This window comes from Pseudochaenichthys georgianus, chromosome 5 (assembly GCF_902827115.2).
Source record: "Pseudochaenichthys georgianus chromosome 5, fPseGeo1.2, whole genome shotgun sequence".
Classification (NCBI taxonomy): domain Eukaryota; kingdom Metazoa; phylum Chordata; class Actinopteri; order Perciformes; family Channichthyidae; genus Pseudochaenichthys; species Pseudochaenichthys georgianus.
The window spans coordinates 21,945,807-21,961,951 of record NC_047507.1 but is presented as its reverse complement, the minus strand read 5'-3'; the positions used below and the strand labels follow the sequence as shown (position 1 = coordinate 21,961,951).

General features: G+C 39.9%; 1 protein-coding gene across 4 annotated transcripts in view; it reads right to left on the bottom strand.

The window, feature by feature from the left end:
- Nucleotides 1–16,145, bottom strand: part of arhgef25b (Rho guanine nucleotide exchange factor (GEF) 25b) — a 40,691-nt gene that overhangs the window by 15,548 nt on the left and 8,998 nt on the right. The window contains exons 2-5 of one of the 4 annotated variants that reach the window (XM_034082581.2): nt 15,912–16,056; nt 15,088–15,163; nt 3,647–3,966; nt 3,455–3,559 (exon numbers count right to left, since the gene is read on the bottom strand). In XM_034082581.2, the coding sequence (XP_033938472.1) occupies nt 3,455–3,559; nt 3,647–3,966; nt 15,088–15,163; nt 15,912–15,974 (564 nt within the window). In that variant the 5' untranslated portion in view covers nt 15,975–16,056. Of the gene's footprint in view, nt 1–3,454; nt 3,560–3,646; nt 3,967–13,042; nt 13,463–15,087; nt 15,164–15,911; nt 16,057–16,145 lie in introns of those variants that run through there. The other 3 variants (XM_034082580.1, XM_034082582.1, XM_034082583.1) reach the window with 3 other exon arrangements.

The following is a 16,145-nucleotide window of genomic DNA, read 5'->3' as shown; positions in this document are numbered from 1 at the left end:
TAGTTCCTTTTTAAATTAAGCTTTTTGACAGTACACATGATATGATAAACTTATGAAATACAGTTAAATGCTAAAGATTGAATCAGGGGGTCCTTAAATTGGCCTTTTAGTTCATGCTGGTTCGAACTATTGAGCCTCCTTGTTTTTATATTGTTACTACACTATGTTTTGGCTGAGAGTCAGTAAGGCACAATGCATCCTGGTACAGTTAGCCACTGCCTGTAAAGTCTTATCCTTGGGAACTCAGCTTTGACAGTAAATATATCAAGCACCGGGTAATGTATTTCTTCCATGAACTACATTTACCATTAACACTGATTCGACATTTACATAAAAAGGTTTTGAATTTTAGCTTTCAATGGAGTATCCTGCAATTGTTTAAAGGACCTTAAAGTACTAGCGGTATGTCTGACCACTTGGCAACAACCAAACAAACATAAATCATTAAGCTTCATCTACAGAGGCTAACCCAGGCGGCACACATCTGGAAAAATATATAAAGATGAGAGGGTTCTAATGGGAAAGACATTAGTAGCACAATGTTATGCTTCCTTTTGGAAAGTCATGCCACCCCCTAAATCCCAAGTAACCTGAGAGCTATAATCACTTTTGAATGTCTCTCCTAAGGGGACTGTTGGGCAGGGACATTTGGAAAACAGTATTAGGACTGAGAGATGAAGGTTGATAATAAGCAACATTTGTGAAATGTGTCCAGTCAGATAATAACGTTTGGGAAAACCGACCACAGTATGGAGAGTTATTACATAACAAGTTTACCTCCTCACCTAATAGCAGAATCATTTTTTATGTGAATTTGACTTTTGGCAAACTGTAGCCTCACCACATGTTATGCTCTGCCATGATGCACTACTAGATCAATGGTCTTCAATAGGGGTCTGTGGCCCCATTTTCGTTTTTAATATGTATGAAAATACACATTACAGTAATACGAAAATAACATAATATTAGCAATGATACATTGAGCATTTAATTTACACAAAACCGTTAACTGGTAACTAATTATTACCCATGAATCCCCATGCAATATAGCTATAGCTAGCCAATGCTAAATCTGTGTGGCATCTACAGTATCAACTGCTACATATTATCATTTAAAAAACTTAGCAATGTATATAAAAGAAAGCCAGGATAGTTTCCTTTTTCTGAGCTAAGCTAACAGACATATATTCCCAACATTTGGTTTTAATTAAAAACATTTAGAGATGATAACGCCTTCTACCTTGCACAGCATTTAAGGGTTGAGAATTCAAGGTAAATATAATGCTGAAGGTGTCTATGGACTCAAAATGCTATTGGACTGAGAGAGGCCGAAAGTGAGGACAGTCATTAATCAAGCAGAACAATGTAAAACAATGCAACAGGAACCGGAACAGTCGACAGCAAAGAAAGGAAGGAGACCGAGAACATGCCAAGCAGGAAGTGGAGGTAAACCCATTGCTTCACCTGTGCAACCGCCACAGTCAGAATTGATGTTGACATACAGTACAGCTGGCGAGATTAGAGCTCCCCTAGCTAAATGGATTCTTATTGCTCTTATTTGCTTTGGTGTTGTGACATGTACACTCCTCACCCCCAACCCTTACGATGATTCAGCCCGCCACACGTGGCTTTGCTAGTGATTACTTCCAGATACCGTCTGGAAAAGCCCAGAGGATTGATTCCAGTCCAAATGGTCTTTCAAAGAGTATTCACTGGTGTATAGTTACCAGAAATTACTCATATGTGCTGTTGTGTGTGTGCGCATCTACAAAATATGCAGAAAATGTTGCCGCAATTGTTGGAAGCCAAATGATGTGGGCAAATAAAAAGCCTTTCACATGCTGATAAAACTGAACAGGCCGTAGAGCGACGTGTAAGTTTACAATTCATAGTTTCGCTAATTGAAGCGTATGTGTTACCATTATTTATGACTTGCATTACCTGAGGGTTCGATAATGAGAGAGGCTCCAATGAAATGATCACAACAACTGGGAAGGGAGTGAATAAACTGTTGACAGCACTTGTGACTTGTATAGTTTCCATTCATCATTGTACATTTGTTTCTCTAAACCCTCCCATCTTTTTTGTACTGCTAACTACTTTTATATCTTCTTGTGGACAGACCCAGCAGCTTTCTCTGTTTCTATGATCCAGTTTTCCAGTTCTTTAGATCTTGTATTATGATATATCTTTATCATTGAATGCCTGCCTCCAGCTTGATAAAGGCTGGCGGACTGTTCAAACATCATGGACGATTTATTTATCTTCAATCGAGATATCTATTAATCTCAGACAACTTCACAGCTTTCCATACAACTGCACAGGCTTGGAATTTCGTCATTTTAGGGGCAAGGCCATTTGGCCTTCCTGTTCACATTTTTTTTAAGGGCACAAAGGCCACATGACAGGGCACAAAGGCCACATGACAGGGCACAAAGGCTGTTTGGTTAAATTACGCTGGTCAATCAACATGACTGAAAAGTGTAGCACTAACGTCAACACCGTTTTAATAGCAATAGTGTTTCTTAAACGTATACGTTAAGTTCAGCCATAAACCACATAAGTCAGTCAGGGGTAGACAGTAAGGGTAACATTGTATTGTCACTGGCTCCACCATTGTAACCACTGGCCCGGAGCATTCGTCCACCAAAAAAAAAATCGACTAATAATGAAGAAAATTAACACATTTGTTGCAATAATTTATGCACTAACTACATTACTACTTGTACTACAACATTTTAATCATCAGTTCTTCCTCATTTTCCTCAATTGTTCATATTTGGTTTATTAAAATAATGATATTGTGGTCATTGTTAAAAAATGTCTGCTATTATTATGAGTATTATTATTTGTATAATGCGCTTTCTGCCTTCCTGTCATTAGGCGTTAGACATGTAATGGCTATGTAATTGATTTGATTAGGACCTTCATTATCCTAAACTGCTGGGACATTTCGCCAATACCTTTATATTGTCTACTCTTCACTTACTTGTCAGCATAGGTCGGCATTGATGTACAGAGCCGACAGAAGACCTTGTTTATATTGGCATCATATTGAGAGGTGCAGCCAGTGACGCCTCCTAAAACCAGGAAGTAAGCTGCTGGTTCCCTCGACAAAAAAGCAATGGGATTTCTCCACAGGGTTTTGGAAAATAGCTGGAAATAAGGTCTGTGGAAAACAAACCTGTTTGATAAATGCACGTTTTGTTCAGCCGGATAATCTCCACATGTCTACCCTACTTTTATAATTTTCGAATCATAAATCTAATCGATAGATTATAAAAGGGTTTTAGGACGCGGCACTGCAGCCAACTCCCTGTCACTCCTTTAACTCCTCCGGTGACTTTCTTTTATTTGAAGATTGTTTTGATTGAAATTCCCACCCTGCAACTGCAGTTTGCTGGGACAGATCTTTAAATAGAACAGGAGTAGAATATAATAATAGAGACATTACTGGAGTCTGTGTGTCTCTGCCTTGCAGGAGGTCAGACAGACAGCTCGGACAGGGCGGCTCTGCAGGAGAAGGAGCTGCTGGACTCAACAGGCCATCTTTCCACACCTGTACAACACAAACACCACAACCATTACAAACAAGAACGTATTTCCTCAGGAGAAATGAATGCAGCCGTCTGTTATTAAGCCTCACCAGTGTGTCTGCAGACGGGAGGATGGTGTAGCTGTCGTGCGGTTCCAGAGGCCTCTGCTGAGCTTCACTGTGGGAAAGCAGCGACTGCGGCGGCCGGCTGTCTGACCTGAACATCTGCTTCTCAACTTTCCCCGCTCCTGCTCTGGCATCAGAGCTCAGCTTGCGGACGGGATTGGTGAGCCATTTCTTCAGGGCGCTGACAGGGTGCCGAGATGCTGCAGACGGGGAGTGTGAGCAGGGGCTGGAGCTGCCTGAGGCCTGCAGGGGCACCGGGCCCCCTGATGGGGTGATACTGCCGCCCGCCACAGAGTAGGACTCTGCTGCAGAGAGAGAGAGGAAGAGGGGAAATGATCAGTTAATACACAGCGGCTAATTGTGGGGGACATCCTTATGGTCAGATGCTGCAGACAGATTTCAGCACAAAAATGTTGGTCAATTTCCTGTGTTAATCCCCAACTGTAACTTTAGAATCAATCAATGTTTATTTATATAGCCCAATATCACAAATGTTACTGCCGCTACTGTACCTACCAGTACTACATTATTATAAACACATCTGTTTAAATGGAGATTATATAATGCAGTTTGACTGGATTCATTTGTTAGACATTGTACTCATCAGTTGACTTACTGACCAATGGAGAGTAGTTCAAGGTTCATTAAATTATAATAGTAGGTTTGTTAAGGAATTGTCACATACTCTATAGATAATCTGTTAAACCTGTACATACAGAGTTAAACAGTTGTGTGTAAATATTTAGACATAATAACATACAAATATAGATATAGATATATAGTAGTCTGCAAAGGGGACTATCCAAATAAAGTGTTTTCAAACCAGAAAAGTGGTTTCATCTACAAAAAGGTTAATCACTGTTTGGTGTATAGTCTTTGAAGCAGATTTACTCACTATCGAAACAATGATGGAGTAAAGAGGCAGAACTGAACATTTTCAAGTTTCTTTGTGATGCACTGAGACAAACATTATCTGCATTTATAGAAGAGGCGCACTTCAAAGCAAAGCCGTGAATCTAATTAGGAAATTAAAGCTGGAACACCAATCCAACAATATTAAGTCCATCATGTCTTCAGATGCTCCCTCATTCGATAACTCAGGCCAGACCAACACTGAAGCTGACACTCTTTTTATGCCACAGCTGGATTCTATTTCCAGCTTTAAGACGATGGAAACTGGTACCACACTGTTTTAATCAAGCAACCTAACATTAACATTTCCCTCTGTTCTGCTGATCGTAGCAAAGTGGAATCTTTCAGGAGTCTCATTTTGGACTTTTCCCAGAAGCCACTATTACCCGTCAGCACATTTATGTAAGCTGTAATCATAATAACAAGCTTTCAAGAAGCCAGTGGAAATCTAGGTCAGCCATTTGCCAAAAACGGCCAGATACTGCCATTAAACACAACGCCATAATGACATTAAAATACTCAATAATAGCATCATTTCAGTTCTCCTTTTATTTCACAATGTCCTGCAAAATCTTGCCTAAAAAAAGATGCCAAGACTACTGTTCATGACATTGGTGATGATCAATTGTGATGATTTGTTAAGTATATTTGTCCTGCTAATATGCTAAAAGTTGAGTTTCCTACAAAAATAAGCAGACACAGTGTGTGTGTGTGTGTGTGTGTGTGTGTGTGTGTGTGTGTGTGTGTGTGTGTGTGTGTGTGTGTGTGTGTGTGTGTGTGTGTGTGTGTGTGTGTGTGTGTGTGTGTGTGTGTGTGTGTGTGTGTGTGTGTGTGTGTGTGTGTGTGTGTGTGTGTGTGTGTGTGTGTGTGTGTGTGTGTGTTGAGGTGTGAACCAATGAGAAAGTGTGCTTTTATTCTACACCAATATTATCAAAAGTCGTGCAGACCAGTTTTGATTTTTGCTATATATTTATTAGTTATTTATGGATTTTTTACAATAAAAATGGTTTTGTGTGGTATATTTTCACTTTTATCTTTATTCTTTTATCAATACCCTTTAATATTTTTCACATTTAGTGTCTTATTCTTTTACATCTATGTTGTTTTCTAGCCCTGTTATGACTCCATAATAGAGGAACATAACAACCACTCTACCATCTGTTGAATTGATACAAAAGGCTTACTGCAGGTTTTTCAGCGAACACATCAGCCTTTTCTATGAACTGACGTTAATGGTGTGTAATGGTCATTGTGACGTCCAAACCACTGCTGAGCTAAGCGACTCAGCTTGTCATGTTTGTTTGAGATGCTTATGTAATGTGTCATTTTCCCACACAGCGCAACAGCTGGAACACCATCCGGACAGCAGGGAGTCAGCAGTAAGCCTGCAAGCATGCACACTGTGAATGCATCCTCACATGGACGCTTCATGGACATTAGTAATATTATAAATGTTTCATTATTTATTGAAAGTTATTTCTCTCCTTATTCATTTATTCAAAAATGTGTGCATTTGTTTTTTTAGTACTTTTTAAGTCAGTAGTTTTTCTTTAGCAGGGATGAAGGAAAGTAATTTAGCTTTACTTTGTTCATCGCTCTAATTTCCAACTTTCCACTTGGGAGAAATACATGTTCTCACTTTTCTATTAATATGGTTAATTTACTGACCAATAATAAAAGCAGCTAATGAGCTCGTTGTGCAGGAACTCACTTCTGACACATCTGTTCTAGAAATGCATGTGTGGAGAAATGTTCTATTTTTTAACATATCTGGTGAAACAATGAAAGCTTCTTGAAGTTATCAAAAATAGGTCCAGCAATGTCCTTCTTTCTTGAAAACTGACTAAGTATGATCTACTCTCTGATTAAATCCTCTTGATAACTGTAGCATCAGTGAAGTTATCATCTGATTAGTAAAACAATTTAGTAGGACTAGTAGACCATCATCCACAGACCATATGACTTGGTGTCATGGTATTATTAAATGGGCCCTACTATGCTAATGTTGTCGTTTCATAATTGTATTTTGATCCTCTACTGTGACATGTGTACATGCTTTAATGAACAAAAAGCTCTTTATTTCTCTCACACTGCCTGTGCTGCAGCACCTCTTTTCACCTGAAACCAGAGCCCAGTCTGCTCTGATTGGTTAGCCGGCTGGCTCTGTTTGGATTGGTCATCCGTTTAGAGATGTCCAGCCCCTTATTCTATCACGTACAATGTGTTGGAGCGCTAGCCAATAGAAGTGGGAGTGTTATGAAGTGATGTCACTATGATATGGAAGTAAACAAGGGAGTCCAATGGAGGTGTTTCAGGAGGTGGGGGGGTGCGGTTGGATAGACACTTTTAGCCACTGCAGACCGTTTACATGCCCGATAACCTATATGACACACTACAGTAAAGGGAATACCCCACAAAGCACAGTTAAGAGAAAAGTTAAATATCTCCATATTTATAAATAGCAAGAGAAGGATATTCTAATGGTCATGGTATGTTAATTATGAACTCATATTACATTTGAAAAATAATAATGAATGTATTGTTTACCAAATGTACACCCTGGAAGTCTATCTCCCTCTCTCTGTTAAAGCAGACTCTTCACTTCATCTGAACCCCATACATGGTCAGGGTCAGCAGCAGCAGGATACAGCCGCGTTCACACTGCGGTACTTTTCCCACAAAGGTTCATGCGAACTTAGTTCATGATCGCGTTCACACCAAAAAGAGCCGGTACTAAAAGTAGTTCATGCGAACCTTTTTACCCCCTCGAAAGTCCCTGCTAGAGAGCAGGGACTTTCGAGCGGCTCTTTTTTGAGAAAAGAGCTATATTCCTGATTGGCTGGGCGGATTGCAAACCACGCCCCGTAAAACTCCCAAAAAGTTTTGTGAAGCCGCCATTTTATTATCCTCGCATTAGCATTATTAGCATTAGCATTAGCCCAGCGCAGAAACGCAGAGAGACTAACTTATGGCAACACAAAATAAAACATGGGAGCGGTGGAGATGAGGAGGTGTTGGCGTTCTGGCGATTTACTCGGAAGGCTTCAGTTACTGAAGCCAGTCCCCGACTCCGGGGACTTCCGGCCGGGGACTTTGGGCGGCAGTATACGCCGTGAAGTGGTTTGCAGCCTGCCAGTAAACCCAAAGCAGAAGAAGAAGAAGTGACATCAGCGGCTTCATTTGCCTAATCCACCCCCAGAGACTTTTTCTGGTGTGAACGCGATCTGTACTTAGTTCATGCCAGAGCCATAGAGAGACAGGGCTCTGGTTCATGCGAACTAAAGAGTTCGCATGAACTAAGTTCGCATGAACCTTTGTGGGAAAAGTACCGCAGTGTGAACGCGGCTAAAGAGGGCTTTAAACAGGAAGATGACACTTCACAAAGTGTAAGCATCACTAAAGCCTTACATGTTCAAATGTTTGGGTATGGGATCTTATTCTGTGCATGCTAATGCTGTATGAAACTAGCATTAATGCAAAAAAGCCACATATTTCTTTTGGGGGGGTTAGAAAGCTTGCTTCACTTAATGTTGAAATACTGCCAAGGAAAACACTTCTCAGTCCACACCGACACAGCTAAATCAGCCACTTTCTTGTGGTCTGCATCCACTCACTCAGTTTATCAATCTAGGAGAGTGACAGATTAAAAACTGCGCGCGCGCGCACACACACACACACACACACACACACACACACACACACACACACACACTTCCATCTGTCCCACCCTGTTAAAAACAAAAGTGCATTTCTTATTCACGGACAACCCCACATTAAACCAATGAGTGAATTCATCCCCAACACGAAAAAGGACCTTCAAAAAGGTACAATGTAACATTTCTGCATTAAATTATCTTTAAACGTTTTTTCCGTCTAAAAATATTTTTTTTCAAGCCTAGAGAATTCTGTAATTTTAAACATGGTTACGTCTGTTTCATTTGGTCCCCTGTGATGGAACGTATACCCTATGTGTCAGGGTTGTCTGCCAGAATCTGTCATAACTTGATGTTTATCCAGTTTTAAGTTACATTTTAACAACAATTACATCAGAGAAACAAGCTGAGCAAACAAAAGCTGCAGCCGCATTTGTTAAAGATTATTTTTGGGCCACAAGCGCCTTTTATTATAGAGACCGATTTGAAAGGGGAGGGGAAGGGATGACACAGAATCAAACCGGGGTCCTGTGGGCGGCCAGCTCTTTAAGATTTAGAGGAGTCGCCTTCGTGAGTCCTAAAACATGTTTTTTTTAAACATGAAACTGCTTTATTCAGTATTTTCACTTGTACAGCACTGTGTCAGTTTGTATTGTATGGAGGAGGAGGAGGAGGAGGAGGAGGAGGAGGAGGAGGAGGAGGAGGAGGAGGAGGAGGAGGAGGAGGAGGAGACGTCTGCCTGTGGTTTGTTTCCTGGTAAAAGAAGATTAACTCTGAAAGAAAGCTAACTGGAAGAAGGTGAATGCAATGACAAACTCCCGTGATCCCACGCTAGTACACAAAACTATAAGACCTAGTTTTGTTGTTAATCTTTTAAAAGGAAGAATACTGGGTTAAACCAGGATCAGAACATCTCATGTCCCTGTTTACCGAGTCACCCAAACGGAGTACACTGTATGTATCTCACCCCACACATCAAATGCTGCTGCCAACAGGGTATACCTGCACCTATATTGTTTTTTTTACTTTAAAATAGTAGTGCTTACAACCAATGTTGTTGCTGCTAACTGCTACTACCTGCTACACACTGGCCAGCCGCAACAAATGCATCACAAAATGGTTCAGTAAGTAAACTCTCTGCACTTAACTAACATCCCATCATTTATGTTGCCATATGTGTACAGGTATCAACACAAGTGTCTGCTGTGGTTTGTTTACTCTTTTGACTCTTAGCATCTGTGACCTGGGCCATTAAGAGGTAGATTGCATTTGCTGTAAATTATGACAAGAATATTTATGATAAATGTTGCTTCACATTACATACAAATACATCCTGCTTGAAGACCCAGGAACAGTTTTCACAGAGTGGCAGGATATCTACCCCTCATGCCATCACTTCCTTTTCCCCAAAGCACTGCGGGCTGTTCATTGTGTTCATCCCTCAATGTTGTTGTTTGCTGCTAAAAAAAAATCTCAGCCCACTCCATGTCCCCCCACTGAAGGTCAAGTTAAGGTCAGAAGAAGAGGAAGAAGAGAATGATACATATTAAGAAGACAACCCTTACATGTAAGTATTCATTATATCTATTTTTGTTATTTAAAAATAAATAAATAGAATATCGTTTAGACACTCATCATTTTGCACATACATATCGGCCTATATTGTGTTTATTTCTTTGTTTTGTCAATTTAATTATTATTCTAATTTGCATTTTAATTTAATTAAATCTATATTTCCTGTCTGTATTATGTTCAGCCATTTGTCTGTCCTTTGGGATCATGGCCGTTTGTCATTGGATTCTGCTTCTCTTGGTTCATTGGTTCAGGAGATCTTAACCAGATGCCATTTTATCCACAGAGGTATCCTCATTTCCAAAATGAACATACCTGGTAATTGAAACAGTGAAAATAATAAATGAAGTAGGTTCAAGTTAGAAATCAGTGTTTCTGTTACGCTGTTTGGATGAATCTTAACAGATGTCTTTAGGTTTCAAACAGATATTGAAAGGAGACACTTCAACAAAATATACAACATTGGTCTAGTTGTTATTAGACATTTTAATGTGGAAATGTAACATTTAACACCACTTAATGCAAATCGGGTTCAAATGTAGATATTCCAGCAAACCACCAAATTTGAGCTTGACTTCCAGATAAGCCTCTGTTTATGAAGGAGCTCTGAGGTACTAAACACTTTTGTTCCTGTTAGTCATCATGTTTACTTCTTCACATACTGGCAGCGATGACTTCACACACACTGGTGGACTAATGGATGTTAGTCATGGAAGTTCCTGAGCCACAGTGATGTATGTGGAATGAGACAGTCAGATTTTTTTGGCAGGACTACATTTCCAAGCAAGTTCCCTTAAACATACTTTATCTGGAGGAGGTGTTTCTCTGCCTTTATAAATAGCTGTTGGACATTGTGCCACATTCAATGAAGACATCACAGCATGAAGGAGGAGAAGGGGGGTGGAGGGAGATTAGAAAGCCATACAAAAGCATAGCCCCCAAAACGCATAAAAACCACACTTGAAAATTAAAGAAAAAATAGCTCTCCAAAAATAGCATTCCTGCAACGTGAGGAAGACAAAAGGTAGGAAAGTAAAAAAAGAGAGGCGGTGCAATCCTGACCGTAACTGCTGAGCTTCTTTAAACAAAAGCAGAGTCAAATGTGAAGAAAACACCTGACACCACATTGTGGCCCAAATGAAAGTATGTCAAATGTTCTGTTAAGCATTTTGAAAAAAATAAAAGCAAGGCGTCTTGAGTCATTTTTAAATATTCAACACGTCTATTTGCAGGGTCGGTCAGAGCAGCTCAGACAAGAGCGGCTGTGTAATCACTCCGCAACAACTGGACCAACAGAGGATTTAAGGGACAGGCAGTAATAGGACGTGTTTGTGTCTATGTGTGTGCATGTTCAGAAGTGTGTGTGTGTGTGTGTGTGTGTGTGTGTGTGTGTGTGTGTGTGTGTGTGTGTGTGTGTGTGTGTGTGTGTGTGTGTGTGTGTGTGTGTGTGTGTGTGTGTGTGTGTGTGTGTGTGTGTGTGTGTGTGTGTGTACAACTGGCTTTACCCTGAAGCAGAGTCAGAGTATTGTAAGGAAACAGATCATGAAAAATACATTGCTGTTTTTGCATGTAGTCAAAAATGCATCCTAAATTAAAACAGCAACTAACACTACGTGGGACAAAAAAAGGGAAAAGATAAAAGCCTTATAATCGAATGTATTCCTCTTATTGTATGTTTGTTACGTATAAGTCCAAGCTAACTGGCTTTAGAAACTGTTAAAAGAATAATCCTACAGTAGTAAGAAGCATGAATGATTCATATAAAAGCAGAAACAAAACAGAAATGTGAATGCTTTCATCTGATACAATCTATTATAGCTCTCAGTGATGCGGATAGAGATCTATTCTGGGTCTCATAAATCTCTATCCAGAGATGATATTTAAGTGTGTGTGTGTGTGTGTGTGTGTGTGTGTGTGTGTGTGTGTGTGTGTGTGTGTGTGTGTGTGTGTGTGTGTGTGTGTGTGTGTGTGTGTGTGTGTGTGTGTGTGTGTGTGTGTGTGTGTGTGTGTGTGTGTGTGTGTGTGTGTGTGTGTGTGTGTGTGTGTGTGTGTCGGGGTCTCTGAGTTAGTTATTTATTTGTACCCGTAGGTAGATTCTGTTTGCAGAGAAAAAGACAAGGGTTCCATCCTGACACTAAAAATAAACACAAACAACAGACACACCTCTAATAAAAGGACTAGTACAAGTACAAGTATACCCTGCTCAACCAAATCTCAAAATATTTAAAAAACATTTTAAGAAGGAAAACACTTGTACAAACAAACATGGACATTCAAAATTCACAATTAAATAAATAAATAAAAATAGGCCTCTGTGTGACGCTCCTATGATGTGTTAATGTGTGCAATAGCTGCTGGGATAAAACTGTTTTTATACCGCTTCGTTCTACTCCTTGGGACAAGTAACCTCCGGCCCGAAGGAAGAAGCTTGAATTCTGAAAACAAACAATACTGCCACTTGGAGCTCACTATTTAAAGTATCTGTTGGTGTTTCATGGAGTTTATTTTAAGAAGGATACCCATTGCTCAGCCCTCTCTCGTTTCTGCTGGAGACATGATCAACATTCCAAATGTAGCGTTTCGCAAAAAACACTCAAAACAGTGGTCTCGCCATTGTGCATAAATGTCACAATGATAATGCTACTTTCATGTCCATATGATCTCTGACAAGCTAACCATTTTTACAACCACTAAACAAATACAACCATAATAGTACATACATTAAGATGCTAATATTGCTAAGATGAATCCATTGTGTATGGAAAGGGTAGGAGTAATGTTTAACAGCTGATACAGAGTGTATATTTAAGCTTGTTTTGCATCTACAGTGTAAATGCAAAACATTAATGACTGGTTTATCGGCCCCAATTCAGTAATTTAAGTAATTCTTTAAAAAGCATGATCTCCATCCAAGCACTTGTTTGTTATTTGTTCCGTTTGTGTCCCTTTATACATCCTGTACAGTGAATAATTGTTTTTATTCTGCATTATTTTGTCCTGAATAATGCTGTGATCATGAAGGACACACAGCAGGAAGTATGTTTTATTCCCATAATTAGTTTTTTCTAGATATTTAATGTTACTGACCTCTCATTATGACATGCACAATGGCAATAATCATGCATTAAAATAAGTTTGCAAAAAACTAAAGATTCTTTGGATTTCACAATGACTCAGAGAAACTTCAGCTGATACATAACTACTACAACTACAGTACAATCCCTCGTGAAGAGCCTGAACGTACCTCTCACTCGAACAAAGCAGCAGCCACATTTGCCGAGCAGTTTCCTGAACAGGTGCTGACACCCACACCCTCGCTGGTGCTGACCCCCTCTCATGATGATCCACTGCTGCCGCTGCACTCAAGACTATCAGAAGCAGGCATCATGCTGGACGGACACACACACACACACACACACACACACACACACACACACACACACACACACACACACACACACAAGACCACATACACACAACTATTCCAGTGGTAATACCCGGAGGAGATGAGAGGAACAGTATTCCACAGTCATAATCCAAATCTGAGTAATCCCCTGAGACAAAAACAAAAAAAAGGCTGTTTTATGTCCCATGATGAAATAACAGGGGCGAAATCCAGAGAGACGTTCTCCTCTCGAGCCTCTCTGTGTGGGCAGATTACGAGAGGGTCCCAACGTAAGAGAGGGAGCGACAGAGGCAGTGAATGGGAGGGGCTGTGATGAGAGGGGGGGGCGGGTTGGCTAACATGCTGTACTGCTGTGAGAGCATCTGTTTCCAGCCCCACCTCCTCTCAGTCCTCTCCCCTTCGGATCCCTCTCTCTCTTCAGCCTCTCTTCCCAGCGATCGCCCTGTGGCGTTAAGATCTTTAGTGTTATTGCAATCTTTGGAGTTTTTCCGTGAAATAAACAAACTCTCTCTTTTGTAAAAGATGCATGTTGTGTGTGTGTTTCCAATATGAGTCATGTTTTTTTAATATGTTGTGAGCTTTATTGAGGTTGTATTGTCATGCCATCTTGCTGAGTTTCCATGTGTATTTTTTTTAACTATTATACATAAATAAAACACATTTAAATGAAATGTCCTTGTGTGCTTTAGGGACTGTACATATTGTCCCAAGCAAGGATATGTAGAAGTATTTAAAGTTAAATCTGAGGGGTTTGCTTGGATGATCCCTCTTTAGTCGAGCTAGCCATCAACAATCAACATATGCACACTGCACTGAGGAGCTACCAGAAGTCATACACTCATTTTAGAGGAATTTTAAAAACCTCTCTGTGAAATTGACTTGACCTCTACTCTTTCGCAAAAATGTTAGACAACCAAATCAGGTATGTGTGCACAAAAACCATGCCACTGTCCGTATGGAACTGACTGTGTACCACTTTTCACTAAAACTAAAAGCGGCCCCAGTTATGCAGATGATATTGTACTTGCACTACAATTATGAATCAAATCGGATCAACAAAGATCATCTTTCATCCATGCTTTTTTTCAGCTGGTAAAGAACTTCCCTCTCTCATCAAGAAGGCAGGAGTCTGCTCTTCTTCGTCACTACAGGTACCAAAACATTTCCTCTGCTGTAGAAAAACCAAGGTGCATATATCCCACACGCAGCAAAGTGAGCTGGCAGGATGGAGGCAGACCGGTTTAATCTCAAAACCAAGATTAAGCATTCACCGCTAGATGATCTTCTGAGCGCAGCTGTCCAAGCTCGTGGCAGCCGCTTTGATTCAAGCAGATTTCACCATAAACTCATACGAACCCAAACACAAACAATAACAGTAAAGAGCAAAATATAAATGATAGGAAGAGAAGAATCTGACTATTACAGAGCTGCTGTTTCTCTAAGGCACAAGTTTATTAAACAGCTCCACACACACAGCATAAATCTGCGTCACAGATCGACCAACACAACCCTGGAATCTCATCCACTGAGGACAGATTACAGCTACAAAAATATCAAAATGCTCTTGCTCTCTTGGCCATGGTGTTAAGCCTTTAAAAACTCTGCTGGCATGATGATCCATGTGAGCTGAAAAGCACTGATCTCTCCACAATGTCGGATTACTGTATGTTCATGCATGTGCAGTGGGTGTGCACGCACTTAGTTAGCCACAATTTAATCATTAGGATAATGTTATGTGTATTTTTGTGTTTTGTGTTGCTTTTAAAAGTTAAAAATGTATATTTATCTGTGATGTTTTATCTGCAGAGTGTTTTGAAGTCTTATTTGATTGCGTGATGTGTGACATACGAGATGCACACAGTGTTTAACTGTTTTGGTTTTACCTCTGCCTGCAGCAGCCGGCGTCTTGATGTCCGGATTTTCATCTGACAAGAGTTTCTCCCGGCTGGTGTCTGAAACCTTAAACAAAAGACAGATTCACCACATTTTAATAAAAAAACACCTTCCCCCATTATAAAACCTTCTTTTTAGCTGTGTTAAATTAGTTTGACAAATGAAGGATAAGTTCAATCGAACAGAAAGAGGGTTTGAGCTATATAATTATACCAGTTAACCTCTCTCTCCACCCCTCTCCGAGTGGTTTCTTATCTTATCTGAGGAATGTCTCTGAGAGGACTAAACTGACGACATCAAATCACTGTCTGATGCAGTTTTAAGAATAGCGTTGTTTTTTTAAAGGGCTTTTTTTTGTTGTCCTGGTTACCACCACAGAAACACATTTCTCAAATATGTGTATATTAGAAAAGATTCTGCAGCTTGTTTGATTTTGATGGACTAAACTATTCTGCACCTTGTTGTTATTAAAAGAGAAGCACATGAACTGAATGAAAACTTAAACTCAAATTATAGTTTCGGATAGCATTTCTTATTTAAAAACAAACAAAAAGTTTAGACATTATTCATATTTAATTAACAGGTCTACATTTTTCTAATCTGCAGAGAGGGAAATATTTGACCAAAGCAAGGTTAAGATCATTTTACACAAACAAATGCAGGGAGAAGTTTAAGCATGCAAACAATAATCTTACTTTCTCTTGTTTTGTGTTATTAAACATGGGACTTACTGCATTGCGTGTCACACAGTCTCCTTTTATATAAAATAATTGTGTAGCCCCCAAGAATTGAGGTGTTTCCATCAGACACTCACTTTATCAACCCTGTATCCTAGAAGACGTTCAGTCCTCCCTTGCACTTTTGCCAATGTCTTCATTTTGCTTCTGTATCCTTTCTGTTTGTCCTTCCCGGTTTTTTTGTTCAGTTTTCTTGACTCATTTAAGCATGCATGCCTGATCCTTTAGTTTAATCACAAAAAGTCAGACAGAGGTTAAGAAGCTCTAGAAGAAGGATCTCTGTCGAACTGCTTGACGTCCAACAGAAGAGA